The sequence below is a fragment of the Chionomys nivalis genome, chromosome X (genome assembly GCF_950005125.1).
Source record: "Chionomys nivalis chromosome X, mChiNiv1.1, whole genome shotgun sequence".
In the NCBI taxonomy this organism is placed as follows: Eukaryota; Metazoa; Chordata; class Mammalia; order Rodentia; family Cricetidae; genus Chionomys; species Chionomys nivalis.
Window position 1 is genome coordinate 15,310,641 of NC_080112.1, and position 18,311 is coordinate 15,328,951.

The 18,311-nt window shown below is 37.2% G+C and overlaps 1 protein-coding gene across 3 annotated transcripts in view; it reads left to right on the top strand.

Moving 5' to 3' along the window:
- Fgf13 (fibroblast growth factor 13) overlaps positions 1-18,311 on the top strand; it is a 534,707-nt gene that overhangs the window by 313,100 nt on the left and 203,296 nt on the right. For all 3 annotated transcript variants that reach the window (XM_057759648.1, XM_057759647.1, XM_057759649.1), the window contains exon 3: positions 2,142-2,309. In XM_057759648.1, the coding sequence (XP_057615631.1) occupies positions 2,142-2,309 (168 nt within the window). The remainder of the gene's footprint in view (positions 1-2,141; positions 2,310-18,311) is intronic.

Here is an 18,311-nt window from a genome sequence, read left to right on the forward strand (position 1 = left end):
TCTGTGCCTTTGGTTATTACTCAGATGGCTCCTTAAATGCTCTCATCTTGGCACCTTTTGCACTTGCTAAATCCAATTTGAGGAAAGAACTGGAGAGAGGGGGAATTTTGTGGAAAGCAATTAGCCTGCACTTTGGTGACCTTCGTGCTTTTCCCATCATGATGAAGGGCTGGTTCACTCTTGGATCAGTCAGCAGGTTGCTTCTGCTAGAATTGTGTGACATGTTATAGATAACCAGTTTTATCTAATTAAACAATAATGATGCCAGTGTATGACATTTTCTGGGAATTAATGAGCAGCTGGGAAAAACTGATGGCTGGAGAGTCAGCCAAACACTGTTAGCTTCAGTCCACCATTTATCTCCAGAAATGCCCACTTGTGACATCATTGTTGGTATCGAACAATGAAAATAGAAGACAATTTACTGATATTCAGTGTGCAGTCCCTAGTAACACGCTCTCCTTATGCATTATCTGAAAGTTATGGCTTTCCTTTTTAGCCCCAATTTCCCCTTAATCCTAAAAAACAACAACAAAAAAAAATGTTTTCTATATAGCAGTTCCGAAAAATGGGTTTCTTTACAATGATAGTGTGTTTTTAACAGTTCAGATTTGGAGAATTTTATTTTAATATTTTGCAGGGTAAAACCAGAATGTTTCTTCAGCTGTGATACTGGAATTTGAGACATGTATCTATTATCATGACTATCTCCTCATGGCAGGAAATGGTTGCAAATGCGTTGAATAGCAGCTGTTGCTAGCAAGCATGTGAACTTACCAACAAGATTCTTAGAAGTCATAGTAACACTGCTAGTAGATGACAGGAACTCCCTGCCAGGAAAAGCTGAGATGGCGTGTCTACACAATGTTTTTGATTACTGCTGCTGAATGCTAGAGGAAAATTGGACTAAAATATTCACTAGCTTCTTACATAATTTAATAATATTTCTATATACAGGTTCATGTGTGCTATCTATCAAGAACTTTTTCTAAATCCTAAATGGGAATTTTTTTTTCTTGCGTTGTTTTCCATACCATTTGCCTCCTACAAGAAAGAAAGTTCTTTAAGGCCACTGAGACCCCATCCAATGAATTTTGAATTCTTTGCCAAACACAGCCTTTGGATATCATCTAAATTCAGCCATAAGTTGTTTATTTTGCACACCACAGGCATTATTCCCTGTAAGAAATGGGCTGGTGGTAGCCATCAGTCCTTCTAAATGCATGTTAAGTATCTACATTTGGGGGAGTAAAATGAGTCAGCATGCCATTAATCACAGCTTCGGAGGCACTGACTCACTCCTAGGGAAATGTAATGGCCTCACTGGGGAAGGGTGTGAAAGAAAAACTCCATTCTTGGGTCAGTTCCCTGTTTCTGCAAATGCAAATCGAATTTGCACCCACTTCAGTGGGTGGTTTTCAAACTAAAGAAAGTAGCTGTGGACATTATAAAGACACACATCCAGCTTTTCCAGGGAAATACAGTAAGGAGACAGAACCCTGCTTAAACACACAGTGAGCCTAGGAAGAAAAACAGAGCTCACAAGAGACTAGTGGGCATCTAAGCCCCAAATTTGTAAACCTGGCCCTATTCTTGTCAGGTAGGTCTTTGATCCACTGTTAATTTGGGGGCACTCAGTAGAAAGCTCTCATCTTCAGTAAATGGCTTTGAACTTCTGAAAGACATTTACAAGGACTTGGGTCCTTTTTGGAAGTCAAAGCATAGAGAGCAACTTGGAAGTCAAACTCTTGTTAGGTTCAGATTGAGAAGAGAAACAACTGATTGTTGGTGGACCTTGTGAAATTTCATCTTTAAATGGTTAGATAGCCTCTTAAGTTGAAATGTGGGCTCTCTATGGTGTTTCTTTAAATACAACATGCTTGTCAACATAAAAATATTATACTATGGGTACAATTTAACGCTATTAAATTTTATTGTATTAGCAAAGCAGGTATAGATTATCTAGTAGTTAGCTTTTCCCAGGATTTTTTCAGACTCCTTAAAATAAAATTGCCAAGTTGTTAAAACTTTGTATAAAAATGTTGCTTTGTTAGTCTTCCCTGGGAGGAGGTTTGATTGAAGATGTTCGCTGCTTTCATGAAGCTCTAACTTGAGTTCATTTTGTTATGTGGTGACCACAGTTCTGGATGACGCCCCCCCTGGCACACAGGAATACATAATGTTACGGCAAGATTCCATCCAATCCGCGGAATTAAAGAAAAAAGAGTCCCCCTTTCGTGCTAAGTGTCACGAAATCTTCTGCTGCCCGCTGAAGCAAGTGCACCACAAAGAAAACACAGAACCCGAAGGTTTGTGCAAGACAGACACATGTTTTACTTGTTTTATCCTCTCTCTCTCTCTCTCTCTCTCTCTCTCTCTCTCTCTCTCTCTCTCGTTTTGGATTGTGCATTGCCGTGTGGTGTGCTGTGTGTTGTTCAGTCCCTGTGACAGCTGTAGGGGACCCTGGCTCACTGGTGACTGTGTTATGCAGTGTCAGATGGGACACTGTAGAACACAGTCATCTCAGCACAGCGTGCAGCATCCTGCTTCTTGCGGCTAAAATATTTTCCGTTGATGTCATGACACTATTTCATTTTGGCTGCCAAAGTTGCTTGCTCCTGTAACCAACACCTGCCCAAATCTGTTCCCATCGCCTTGCATTCCTGAAGCAGCAGCCAGCTGAGGAATGACACTTCTAAAAGGAAATAATGAGAAGACTGTTTCAAATTTTTCTTTCTCTTCTCCACCCCATAAAGCTTCTGCATTGCTTTGGAAGAATGCTCATGATCAACTTAGTTTGCTAAAGCAGTACCAGACTCCCTACTTAATGCACGTCTACTTGCACTTTGCCACAGTAAAATGCATGTCTCGAGGAAACAATGGGGTGTTTTTATCTTTTTTTTTTCCAGCTCAATACAGGTTTGGAGAACTCAACTTATTACTTCCTTAAACTCAGATTGATATGGTATTCTTTCCACTCCATGTCACAAATCTATCTCTGACGTAACTATTCTGGCTAGAATGCATATTTATCCACTTTCCAACATTTTTGCATGTATCAAGCAGGACGATTTTACACAATACAAATGCAATGAGGTGATTTTATTGTTGTCAAATGTGCATTTCCACTTTTAAAGTGATCTTCGCATATTGCATATTCATGTGAGGGGCTCTTTTACAGTAAGAAATTATCTTCTGGTCATTCATGATTGATGGAGCTTTCCAGTGTACAACATTGGATATGACAGCAGTCATCTCAATGGCAGTTGGAGTATACTTTTTGCATAATGTCTTCATATATCCTGTAAGTGACTTTGTTCCTATATCAAGTTACTCTTTTGCAGCTTCATAAGAATCCTCGTTACACCCATGTTTCTCATGTGGAAAACAATGACACCTGGTTTCGTTTAAAGTTTGGTATGTAAGAAAATGACACACAGTGAGCTCCACTTCATAGTTTTCAAAGTGAAATGTGTCACCTCAAATGTCCCTTTCTCTTTCTTCCAAACAGGATTTTAAGTGCTTATAGGCAGAAAATTAGAAGTCTCTATCTAGGCTCAGGTCTATTTTGGTAGTGGTATAAAACACTTGCACTTATTTCCTACCAATAGTTTTGCTAATCTAAACCATCGACTGTGGCTGAGAGTGCTAATGTTCATAAGTAATCACCTGCAGGTATTAATGGTGACCCTTTACAATGGGTAAGATCCACCTCAGGGTGCGTTAGTTGAGAAAAATTTAACTTGATTTTAATGTTGCTGAAACAAGAATTTTCATCAATGATGATTATTTTATTATATACAATACAATACAGTATGTTCTGCTTACTTTTCTCTCATACTCTTTATGTATGTATATATATATATATGTACACACACATAAATATACATATATATATTATACTGGTAAGCAAACTGAATATTTTGGTTTGCATAATAAAAATGTTGTTTAAGAAATTACTGGTTAAGTTCAGTAAAGCCTTTGGTTAGAAACTTTAAATTTTTCTTGACAAGTTTAGATTTTAGATTAAGTAAACAGTCTAGTAAATGTAAGGCTCCTCCATTATTATTGCATAACTTTGGCTGAATTTGTTCATTTTCAAGCACTGTCTGGAGTGCATTGTGAATACTGTCATAAATGTTTTTAGATATCAATTATTAAAAATGGGTAGCCATCAGACTCTCTACAATGGATGCACTGTTTTCAATCTTTCATTTCAAATCCATAAATTCAATGGTTGTCAATATGTTGAATATTACTGTTATCTTCATGCCTGTAATGTTTTGAAGATAGATGTCATCTTCTTTCAGATGATTGGTTGTCCTCCTGGCAGATACTTTGACATACCAGAACTAAAACTTCCTTTCTTATTCCTAATAATCATTTATAAATAGCATTAGATTCATCAGAAGCTTTCTTTGGAGATATTGTAAGACTATTTTCAGTCATACTTTATCCATTCAAACAAGGAAGGATTCCTGTGCTATTGGTGAACATAGACAAATTAATTAAAACATTTTGTCCCTATACAGATCCATAGCAGGCCAAGTATCTTAGATGGCAGCATTCCAAACGTGTTGTGGACAGACCTTGGAATAACATGCTTATTTTCATGTAGGAAATGGGAGTTTGTCATTTCCAGGAGGTGAAATGTCTATTGATTTGGAAGGGTTCAGTGGCCAGTTTGGCAACCTGGAAGATTTTTGCAAGACTGATTTTTCAGTGCTGTAAGGTATCGTTTCTAGTTCGGTCTCAAAGCTGTAACATTTTGCAATATTTACTAGAAATAAAATGCTGCTTCCATATTTTAAATGGATATTGGTGATAAGTTGTATGGCTACATGGAAACATTTTACTGTCATATGATTCATTGTAATAATGTGTTCCCTTTCATAGTCACTGTATTCTAGCATCAGACTATAACTGACATTAGATGTGGATTCCTATAATTTCAAAGTAGGAACAAATAATGATCAATCTTTCCATTGTTTGGATATTCATATAATATTGGAAACCATCAACCGAAAAATGAAAAAAAATCACTAAGACTTGAAAAAGACAAAAGTTTGAATAATAGCAAAACATCTGTGTATATTATGTAAAAGCTGCTTTTCTCTTAATTAATTGACAAAATATCAACCTGTTTATATTTTTCTGTTTTTTCTTTTTTTTTTTAACGTGGTGGTGAGAATCTTTTATTGTTTTTTTTATTCTTTTTTAATTAATATTTCCACCTGCTCCCCTTTTCCCATTTCCCTCCCCTCCTCCCAAATATTGCCCCCTCCCCCCACAAGTTTTGGTGCTTCTTTTGGCTGTCAGTGGTTATGAAGAGCCAGGCTATTTCCATTGTTTATGACCACTTGAGATGATTAAAATAGCATAGTTAATATTGTTCACAGTCATCTATCTTTCAAAGACATTTTTGGATTATGTTCAAGACCTTCAGAATCCATGCAAAAAGTTCCTAGAAATATCTCACTATTTTGTTGCTTTTTTTGACACACTAAAGCCAATTATAGTTTGCTAAAAGTAAGTTTATATTAATGAACAGCCAATTTCAAAACAAAATTTTAAATCTCATCCAAATTCTTCTGAGTTTATATGATGTGATTATTTCTATATAATCTACTTATGATATAATTGAGCACTTATACATAAACTGGAATTTGGCTGAAGAAGACCATATGAATATCTGAGAGTCTGATTTGGCTCAATACCAGCAATGTTCTTTGTTAGAAGAAAGCTGCTGCATGGAGAGTAGAGATCATTACCAACATATTTTTCTTGTGGTTCCAGGAGCCTTTGGCAAGAGAAAGCATAATCTTCCGAGCTTTGTTCCTTTATTCACTTTCTCTTCCTATACCATGGGTGCCAAAATGAAACCACTGATTTAGTACAACTTCTGGAAGCCAATCTATTTTCAGCATAGCTTCTATTTCCTAAATGCTACTCATTGGGTTTTCTTAATGTTTAAAGATTGCTAAAAAGAGAGTCACAGCCAAGATACCCAAGCTTGAAAGTAGGTAGGTAGTGTTTAAGATCCAGAGAGATAGCTAGTGAATTTCTAGTGTTTGGTTTTACAAGTGAAAATTTTTATTATAATAGTAATTTTTGAAGTTAATGTGATATAAAATAGCATCAAACTCAGTGATCTATCAACATCTTGTAATCTGAAACTTGGATTCTGGCCTGTATACTGTTTTGTATTCATTGTGAATGTGGGTATGTATATACACACATTTTTATCCCTGGGGACATCTCTAATGCTTTTATTCCTGCAAGTATCATTTGGGGAATAAAATATGTCCTAGAGCTGGGTGATAATATACAATACCAGCAAAGTTCAAACAAAGTTTTCTGCTAAGTGCTTAAGAGGTTGTGTTTATAACCACAACAATGGTGTTATTCTGACTTCCATCCCTGCTGTCTCCACCTCACAGCAAGCACATGGCACCATGAGCATCAGTCTTGCTTAGCTAATATGAGAGAGGAAAAGATAGGAGACTATTAAGCAGTATGGATAGGAAAATGTAGGGTTTTCTTTTTCTCATTTTTTAAAAAACAAATTTATTATTTGCTCTTGTTGTGACTTTTTCATTTTAATACCAATTTATCTTTTGGGAAACAAGTTCAGTGTTGATTTGAATTACTACACAATTTGATAAAACTAAACTACTGTTATCAAACCTCTTTGTTGCTAAGTTACAATTGAGTAACCACCTCTGATACTGGATACCTGAAAAGGTCATAAAGGTCTTTTAGGAATGATATATCTGTGTGTCCCCTTGAGGATGACAATTGAGAAGAAATTAATTTTCTATTAAAAAACCTAGAAGGGTATGTTTAGATGATATAAATATAAAGATTTTATGCTTAATCATTTTATTGCATAGCAAATATGACTTAGGTCCCCCTGCCTTTGCTTTATGATCTCAAGAATAAGTAGAGGACACAGAGAAAATCTTCTGCACTCATTGAAGCAAATGGCAGCTTAATTGTTGTCTGTCAGAAATGATAAAGATATTGGTTAGCATAAGATTCAGAAATAAGAAGACCATGCTGATCAGCAATGACTAACATTTCCCCACCATGTATCCAGGTGTGTTTCTTTTGGTTGCATGTCAAGTATTTCCTAGAAGAGAGCTTGTTTCCTAATAACAATAGGAAGCAATCTATGGACTTGAAACATAATCTCCATTCCTGCCTATTTCTTCACCCTATATGAAATTAAGTCAGAATTTGGGCATCACTTTTCTCTTTGAAAAAACTCATGATCTAATCAAGGAAGTATACTTAGCAGCTAATAATTCAATTTCAGCACACAATGGGCATTTATTATTATTCTCTTATTGAACATATACATTCCAGTTCCATCTCCAGGCTAGCTTGTACAGTACAAACCAATAAACATTATTTTCTTTGAAAATATGATACTCTTCTTAAAGCAGAAGACTTCCTAACACATTTAGTTTTATGTGTTTCCATTGTAGTGGCATTTTTCCCTTGTTGAGGTTTTCTTAGTTAATATTAGGATTAGAGATTTCTGCTAGATGAATCTAACTCTGATGATCGATTTGATATATTTATGTTTAATATGGCTATTATGGGAAAGTGCACTGAAGTTTTATTGGGTGAATGATGGTGTATGGTAGTGATTTTGACTACAATAAAATGGCCAAAGTCAAAATCAAATTATCGTATATGAAAAAAAAAAGTAAACCATTCAATCATATTGATACTCTCCCATTCAAAACTATCATATCAGGGATCATGGTGCCAACATTCTCTTGGCTATGGTATCTCAGCAACTCTTTTTTTTTTCATAGTCAGTTGATAAGCCACTTAAGAGAATATGTCCTTTTGACCCAGCTTGTTAGGGCCCAGCTCAATCATGTCCCATGCCCATAAAAGCCTGAATGACATTTTGCTGATGTCCCCAATTAAAGTCAATTATAATGTGCAGAAGTTTTCCTTTATTGAAGAAATATTACTAATGTGCTGCTGCCTCTGATCTGATGCCTACCCTGTATTTTATTACTTGCAATGCTAGGGCATGGCATCCAGGGCCATGTGCATAATAGGTAGATAATCCTAACAATGAGCATCATCCAAACACTCATTGTTTTGTTTTAGATGACCACATGCTTATTTTGTTAATCAGATCAATGCTTTCCAATTATGTTTCTTAAGCCATCGATTGTGTCAGATACTATCATATAAAGATGAATTTTACAGCAAAATATATGTTTGATAAATTACCTACCACTCCTAGAGACACAATCGATGGCTTAAGAAACATAATTGGAAAGCATTGATCTGATTAAGAAAATAAGCATGTGGTCATCTAAAACAAAACAATGGAGAGTGTCTTTTCTCCCAGCATGCCATTTAGTTTTCCCTGCCTATCTAAGTTCTACCCTATCAACATGCCAAGGCAGTTTCTTTATTAACCAAAGGTATTCACAGCATACAGAGGGGGAATCCCACATCACCTCCCCTTTTCTATTTAAATAAGAAGAAAGGTTTTAACTTTAACATAGTAAAATTACATATAACAAAACAGGTATCAAACAAGAATTACAGTTACAATAGTTATATCTACTTTATCTTTTAGTATAACTAAGAAAAACTATAACTATAAATTCTTCAACTCCATAAAAGAATCCAGAAGGATATAATATTGCCTAAGTAAACAGGAAGTGCATTGTAAGCAACTTTTGAAACTCTAGAAATGACAGAGACATCTCTCTACGTGGACAGTCACCCAAAGTTCTTTTGTACCATTGGCAAATCCATCTTCATCCTACTGGCCCATAGTATCTGGCAGACTTTTCCATGAATCAGGAAATTTCAAAGACAGTTTCACCTATATTAACAGTTTGTCAATTACTTTCTTCTGTGCCCTGTAGAATGTCTGGCAGACTCTTTCAGACAGCAGGAACCCAAAAGGATCATCTCACCTTTAGACAATTTCAGCAGTCATTTCTCTGCAGGTCCTGCATGTCCAGTTCATCAAGAAGTCCAGGCAAGAGCAATTTCTTGCCCAAATGGCTAACCAACTCCATAAGGAGCCTCTTTGATGCACATCTTTCTCTTGAAGTAAATTGGTGCTGTCAGGATCAGATATGTCTCATTGTCTTGATAAGTCCTAAGTTCTTAAAACATTTTAAATGCCATATTCTGAAGGTCTCTGGAAGATTTCAAAAATACCTATTTAACTGATATATATATATATGGAAAACCTAATTAACATGAGTACACACTTAACTATTATAGATGATTATCTATTAACCTATATTTCTTACAAATACAATACATTAATCAAGAGCAGAAATAGATATATAACAAATTTGACCTTAAATTTGTATCAATTAACAAAGATCCATACCAATGCAAATATCTATAGCATATTCTGATTTAAATATAAACAAACATTTATAGACAATATTTGGAAATATAGGTGTAGTTCTCTCTATACTGCTTCCTGCTATTTGTTGGGCAAAGTAATTTGGGGGGGTATTCAAGGTGACCTTTGGGAGGCCTTTGTCCATTAAGCCACATTAATCTACACAGGTCCTCATATTCTGTGGAAACAAAAGAAAAACCTTTTTTTCCAAAGCAACATATCCTTAGATACACATTTTGAAGACAAAATACCTTTTAATATATATGTTAGTTACTTAGCTCGTTCACAGTCAAAAACTTCAAAGAAAACATAATAATATACATAATTAAGACTCTTTCTGAATTTTCCACCTTTGCATGACTTATTTTTACTCTATTACTTTTTAATATTTATTGTCTTTACTCCTTTAATCTATGACTATCTGTATTCTGTCTTTTTAAAGACTTTGATATATATATATAAAACCATTTACTTCTTTTCCAACTCTCTATACTCCTTTTCTTCTCTATCCCAAGCCTAAGTACATTTAACCAACACTGTTACCCATTTAGTGGTCTTTTCCATCTGAATTTGTCTTTATGTGTATCTGTAATTATTTTCTGACCAGAAGTGCTTCTTAAAATGCTAAGCACTTAAGACTCTAAGCTGTGGCATTGCTAGGGTATATGTGGAACTTCCTGCTTGCCCTGCCAAGGCCAACATGGTGGAGCTGTTTGCTGCTTCTGAGAGTCATGTACATTGCCCCATTTTTAGACACGTGGCAGGTCTAAGTTGCCATTATGCAAGTTGCAGCATGTTACTCACAAACTCCATATAAATGCTAGGCCTTCTGAAAGAGCCCGGAGTTGCACTGGCAGCTACAGCCCAGAAAGCTGGCATTTCAAAATGGTGCAGCTTTTTTCTGGTAACACTGATTCAGGGAAACCTCGCTTAAAGGAGCCCTATCACTTCTTTCTTCTAGCAAACAGAGCCTACCCAAGAAAATGCTGCTACCAAATCATGCTTAACTCTGTTCTTTTGTGTCTAGGATTCCTTTGTAAGCATTCTCAGGTTTTAAGTGAATTTTATTCAACTATATTGGCACCAATTTGTTGGAGGAGGCCACTTGCTGGTTCCCGGCTGCTCAGCCCTGAAATAACCACACTGAAACTGCATTAATTAAATCACTGCTTGGCCCTTTAGCTCTAGCTTCTTATTGGCTAACTCTTACATATTAATTTAACCTATCTCCATTATTTTATATTTTACCATGAGGCTCATGGCCTACCAGCAATGTTCTGGCATGTCTGTCTCTGCCGGAGGCTCCATGGCTTCTCCTAACTCTGCCTTTTTTCTCTCAGCATGCCGTTTAGTTTTCCCCATCCAGCTAAGTTTTGCTGTATCAATAGGCCAAGGCAGTTTCTTTATTAACCAATGGTATTCACAGCATACAGAGAGGAATCCCACATCAATGTCATTTACATGGGCCTCTTCAGGAAGTGCCCTGAGATTAGAGGTCACAGTTGGACAGGCAGCTTTTATGTTGATCTTTAGAAGTTGAAGACATGGAAGAAATCCATAGTTTCTAACACACACACACTTTCAAAGTTTAAATGTTTTCTTGTATTTTTCCTCTATTATCCATGTGTTTTTAAAAAAGTAACCAGGCTTTTCCATAGGAGTGTAGAAATCTGCCACCTTGTGACCAACATTCTTTCTTACAAGCAATTGTAGCACATTCTTTTTTTCAAAGTGTAGTTAATGGAGCTCCTAGATGTGGGCAGAAGAGTTTTTTCCTGACCCATGTGTGAATGTACTTAGAGTATAAGATGGAGAAGTGACAAAGGATGTTTGGAGATGCAGTAAAATCACTTCTAGTTCTTTACTATAACTCTGGAACAAAATGGTAAATTAAGCTCAACTCAAGCTACTTTGTGACCCCAGGTGTCAGTCCCTGAGCTATTCCAGAGGCTGTCATCATTGAGCCATTGCCTTCTTAACACATGGGCATAATCAGCTACTGTGGCCTAAAATTATCACCGCAGCATGTATTTGAAAACTGATTCTGATGGGATTGGGAGGCTTTAATTGCATCCTTGTTTACAAGTCATTCGGAGTATTCTAAATGGTATGAATTCTGGAATTCGTTTGTTATATGTCACAGCATTTCTTAGTGTTCTTAAGAATAAGCAGCTTGAATAATGCCTAGGAGAAAGTGTTGAACAAGAGACCTTACATTCTGTATTTTATCAGCACTTACCCTTGTCTTGCCTCAGCCAAAATCCACACTCACTTCAACACATGAAAGTCACATGTTCACTTCCACCCAGGTGTTAGCAGATATCTGTTTATGAGACCTGGCTATTTTAAGATATATATTCTCCGAACAGTTCCAAGTTTAACTTGGTCAACGTGTTTTTTATTCTACTGTGTTCAGAGTTATTGTTTAGTGACTGTGCTGGGATAAGCTGCTCAGGTACTTAGCACTTAGTGATTACCTTAAGTCAGTGGACATTCTACCTCAAAATCCTGTTTCATACAAAATCATCTGATGACTTAAGACCTGGTATGATTAAACAGTGAGAAGAGACTTAAGCCCTGCCAAACTGCTTCTATCACTGTCCACCTAGAGGTCTTTGTGACTTTCAAAATGACTAAAATTATACAAAATAGTCCATTTTATGAAACATGAAAAAAGAGGGACCAAATTTTTCTTTGTTGTGTTCTTGACAGAATGTTCTATATTATAATTCAGTTAGGGATAGATGGTCACCTATCATTTCTGTGCCAGTAACTTCAGGTTGAATTCTGCTAGTCTTCACAATCACACAAAAGATAGGCTTCAGCCGGGCAGTGGTGGCGCACGCCTTTAATCCCAGCACTCGGGAGGCAGAGGCAGGCGGATCTCTGTGAGTTCGAGGCCAGCCTGGTCTACAGAGCTAGTTCCAGGACAGGCTCCAAAACCACAGAGAAACCCTGTCTCGAAAAACAAAAAAAAAAAAAAACAAAAAAAAAAAAGATAGGCTTCATTAGTCTTGGAGGGCAGGATGTGGAAGCTGAAGTGTAGATATGTATAACAACTTCTTTACATTGTCACATAGCTAATCAACGTCCTAACAGGGATGTGGAGTAAAGCATGCATGATGTACACATCTAGTCTTTCTTCTGCACTGTGCAGTCTCAGCTCCTCTGATACCTTAACTCCTCTTTTTAAGCCCAGGACAAGAGAAAAGAGCTAAGCAGCATCTTATCCACTGCTGGAGAGTTAGTATTCACAAGAAGGCTATAGAACTATCTAGAATCTCTGAGTAGATTACTGACTTAGTTCAATGGAGTACATTCTTTAGGTATTCTCAACACCGAATATTATCATTCAAAGAAGGTAGGGATTATGCAAACCCACCCCTCTGATACTGTGTTACACGTTTTAATTCTCCATTGTCCCCTGTATGAACACCTGTCGGCTACACGTCATTTGTCCTACAATACTTGTTTAAGTGGAGGAATACTCCAAACTCATAGTTTATCTCATGAAAACACTGGGCCTTTACATAGGCTTTGCTCATTATTCCGTAGGCCACATCGCCATACTCCAAACTCATAGTTTATCTCATGAAAACACTGGGCCTTTACATAGGCTTTGCTCATTATTCCATAGGCCACATTGCCATGCAACAGTTGTGCTTCTCAGGTGGCACCCACAGAAACCTGTATTTCTAGACTTGGACACTTCTAGTGGGAGAACTCACATGTTTAATTATTTCTCTACAAGTCTAGGCTCTTTTTTTTTTTTTTTTTTTGGTTTTTCGAGACAGGGTTTCTCTGTGGTTTTGGAGCAAGTCTAGGCTCTTATACATATTTTGCATCAAAGAAATTCTGTGCACTGAGGGGAGCACTATGCTTTTTGTTTACTCTATACATCGGGACAGGGAAATTGGAGTGATCAACATGTGCATATTAGAGTTGTTCTGTTTATTTTCCTCTCTTTATCTTTCTTCACCTTTCCCTTTCTCCCTAATTTCTATCCTCTATAAACACAAGCATCGTTCTCTGGCCTAGGTACAGACCACTCACTGCAGACTTCCACAGGCAGGAAATGTCTTAGGCAAAGTCTACTAGAGACTTGTCATTGTTTCTGTGGTGACACAATTGATTAAAACACACATACCTACATATACACACATGCACATACACACAGAAACTAGGAAGTTGTTCACTCTGTGGTCATTGGATACAATTCAAGATGGATTTGGATGTACGCATAGACCATTCATTACACATGTGGATATAATCACTATTTAAAATTGTTCATTAGAGGAAAACACAGCAGAGCAGTGGAGCTCACAGGGTTGTTCTACTGGAGCCTTTTCTGGGATACATCCAGCACAGCAAAGCTCAAAATAATCATAGCCCTCAACGGGATAATGTGAGTTCAAAAAAGCCATTCATACAGGGAGGACATTTGTCTAGCAGACTGCCTCAGGCTGGGAATAAACTCTGGCTCTTTTCATGTAACAAGAGTGGAACAAAGGGTATTTCAAAAAGTGGGGATTATAGAAGCTGGCAGCCAAAAACTTTGCTTTCTTCTTTCTTCTTCGGCTATTATTTCCTCTGTACTCATTTGATTTTCCTCTAAGAAGGTAGCATTTTGGATCCATGTTAGAAGATGCATGAATTGATTCAGTAAATCTTTAATTGGCATGCATGGTTAGCTGTTCACTTAGGGGGTAATTGGTTAAATATACCCGGCATATTTGCTGAGGAAGGAAAAAAGTTCCCAAAGTGAAGGAGAATAGTTTGAGAACCTTTTCCTACAGTGCCGTTTTTGCTTTGGGAAAAGCTACGGATATGTTAGCCAGCCTCCTCCTCTATGAAGACTACATTAAACCATGCAGCCTTTATTTCCTTCCTGTCAGTAGAGCTGTACTGAAGAGATACCACAGGCATAGCATAATGTCTGGCAAAAAGAAGCACTCAATAAATATTTATCATCACAAACAGCTAACAAATTTGGATATTTTGAGTTCAATGGGCCATTTGCCCTAATTCCAGGCAGCAAGTGACTGAGTGTTTCTAATCACCATTAACAGAATGGATGTATTTGTCAATAGATATTTACTGAGTGTTTTGCAAAGTGAGATATTATGCTGTGTAGTAGGCACAGCATGACAAGAGAGATACTAAATCTGCCCTATGGAATTAAGGAATGACAGGAAGACACGAATTGGGGCTAGTCTATTAGTTATATTCTATTGCATTTTTAATCATTCTAGAACATGGCAGCTAAAACAATGCCATATACTAATGTTTGTGCTCAGTAGAGAAGCCAGGGTAGCAATACTGTGATGTGTTTGGTCCTCCATGCTTTTCTCATTCATACCCTATGAGTTATTTCTGTTTTTTTTCCTTTCTTTATTATTTATTCTTTCTTAATTAAAATTTCCACCTGTCCCCGTTCCCCATTTCCCTCCCCCTCCTCCCAAATATTGCCCCCTCCCCCCACTCCCCTTTCCCTATCCCCACTCCTCTTCTCCTCCCCCCACTCCATTCCCCCTCCCTCTCGATACTGAAGCGCAGTACAAATTCCCTGCCCTGCGGGAAGACCAAGGTCCTCCCACTTCTATCTAGGTCCAGGAAGGTGATCGTCCAAACAGGCTAAGCTCCCACAAAGCCAGTTCATGTATTAGGATCGAAACCTCCTGTCTTAATTCATGGGTTCATGCAACACTGGTTGAGATGCCTTTCTTTGTGTCAGATACCATATGATGTGATCCTCAAATTTCTCAGGAATGTGTTCTAGGATGTTGATACTCACCTGCCTGTGCCTAATATTCAAAACTAAAAAGAAAGCATCTCTTTGATGATATACTGATTGTGATTCTTTCAGGTAAATACCAGTAAGTAGATTGCTGAATCATATAATAATGCTATTAGTTTGTTTTCAGGAGACACTTAACAGTTTCCCATGATGATTGCACTAATTTATATTTTATTTTTCACTTATTTAAATTTGAAGATGATTTTTATCTGATTTTAAAATAAAGATCCCAGTGTGAGCAAACTGTAGAGCTTGGCAACTGCAAAGAAAAGGAAAATGAAGAAGAGAAAAAGCCATGCTATTTGAGTGACACAGGAATAGAGGTGAACCACCCACGTGATAGGCAAGAGGCATGCAGAAAAACAAACTTATGCTCTGGCTAACATCTTTTAGAAAAACTGAGATAAGAAAAAGGAAAGGGTATATCTTTCTGAACCATGGGCAGACCAAACAGAACTTCATGATGACTCTGTAATGACTGTACAGTGCTTGGGATTCTGGGAAGGAAATGTGCATTGTCTTATTAAAGGAAAGGATATTTCTCCCTTCTCTTTAATAAGGCATTCTGGAAATCACCCTTCCTGAAGGTAATCCCTTAGCCATGCTTTTGATTTGCCCAACAGGATTAACTCTTAAGTGTTTTGTAATCTGGAATGTTAGATCCACTCAGGCCAGAGATTTCATTCTCATGACCCGAAGAAAGTAGCTTCAATTGGTGTGTCTTTAATGCTTGTTACTCCATCATTCCTTCCTCTGAAGAGGTAACCCTCAATTCATCTAAGAGATGGGCTGAAATCAGAGAATGGGTAGAATCCATTTTTACCCTGAATATCTCTCAAACGAATAATTCTACAGCCATTCACCATAAGGGATTATTATCTGACCTAGGGACTCAGTCCTACCCTCACAAGTAGCCTTTTAGGAAGATAAAGAGCTGGAAGTCTTCTGGCATTTCTGATCAGAAAACCAAGAACATTTCTGCATTGTTGTTTCCAGGGACCCCTGTCCTAAGTCTGTTCCACCTTTTGACAAGTCTTCTTCTAATCTACATCTTGATCAGTACTTGCTGTCTTTTTATTGTTAAAAATAGTTTTTCTAGCATATGTATGAGTTTATCTCATTATATCTCATTTAATTTACATCTCCATACTGATCAGTGATACTGAGATATTTTTAATGTATCCATTAGCCATTTATCTGCCTTCTTTTGAGAAGGGTTTATTTAGATACTATACCCATTTGTTAATAAGATTATTCATTTTCTCCCTGTAGAGTTCTTTGAGTTCCTCATAGTTTTTATTATCTATCCTTTATAAGGTGTATAGCTTAGAAAATATTCTCCTAGTCTCTAAGTTGTCTTTTTAACCTTTTACTTATTTTTTGTTGGGGAGAGTCTTCATTTTTATTTAACCCTAATGCACGAAACAATCCCATGCCAGTTTGGATTCAAAGGGGTATTTATTTTAGGGGAAAAACTTACAGAACACCTACAGCCAGGAAAGGAGTCTAATTGCTGGAGCAAGAGCCTGAAGCAAGAGAGGGAGCAGAGGGCTGCTGCTCTTTTTAAAAGAGAAATAGACCACGCCCAGTGGGCTGCTATTTCAGTGGCTATTGGCTGAAGGAGTGGAAGGTGCTCCAGCAGCATAACCATGTCTGTATATTTTTACCTATCTTTCTTCATGTTTTCCCAAAAGATTTAAAGACTGTATGACAAAGTGATATTTAGAGTGCAGCATTATTCACTGTAGCCAAGCTAAGGAATCAAAACTAAAGGGCTATCTCCAGATAGTAGGATAATGAAAATGTTTCTTCTTAAACATATACTTGCATACATACATACATATATGAAAGAAGAAATTCATACATTTACAATAACTTGAATGGAATTAAACAACATGGTGCTGAATAAAATAAGCTAAACATAGAAACATAGATACTACATATTTCTTCTCTTCATGTGGAGCCAAAGCAATTGAATCAATAGAAACACAGAATGAACTAAAAGCTTACACAAACTGAAATAGGGGTATGGACAAAAGATAATCAAAGGATATGAATTCTCCTCTATTCTATAAAAGAAACCAATTTGATTCTCCTTTTCCTTCTTTCCTTCCTTTCTTCCTCTTCTTTCTTTATTTTCCTTTTTTACTACTCCATGAGTAGAGCTAATGTTCAGTGTTCCTGGGAGAGTGGATCTCAAAATGTTCTTATCACTGAGGATATCCAGTTTTTTATCTAAAGGATGGCTTTGTGGATTTTGACTTCCACACCACATTAAAAGCTGTTATGTCATTTCATACCTCCTAAATATGTATATAATAATATAAACTGAGAATAAATCATGACAGCAGTGGACACAGCTAAAGAGACTGGGTTGGCAGTGAAGTCCCCATGAGTGAAATAAGTAAAGTAGGGGAATGAGGTACTAACAAAGCAAAGTGGAGACTTGGGTTCTAGCAAGGAAGTGTCAAAGTAGAAGGAAGTGCTAGTTAATGTATGCCTCTTGTGTATTTCTTTTAACATCTGGGCAGTGTAGTTTAATTTCCTTCAGTGTGTCACTGAATTCTCTCTCTACATATTACACTATGGGGACTAATTGTAAGAGTCATCGAAGTGGTTTAGATTAAATGACTCTCTGTAGATGAACATGAGGAATCACATACAGTCATAATCCTGTCATATCCAATGGTGATCCCTTGCCAGAACTGATTTTTTTCACTTATTATGCTAGTATGTAAGTATGTACATTATGTAAGTATGTACACCACGTACATGCCTGTTTCCCAAGGAGACCAGAAGACGACACAGAACTACCTAGAATTGGAGTTACAAAGAGTATTGAGTTGCCAAGTAGATGCTGGGATTTGAAAACATGTCCCCTGGAAAAGTAGCCAATGCTTTTTACCAACTAACCATCGTTGTAACCCTAACGGTTAGCTGGGGAAGCTGCATGGGACAGAACTTGGCACTCTGAATGTGGGTAACAGTTATGTGTCTTGATCTGTTGGAGGAGCTCCTGGCAGCGGGACCAGGACTTATCCTGGGTGCATGAACTGGCATTTTGGAACCCATTCCCTATGGTGGGATACCTTGCTTAGCCTTGATATA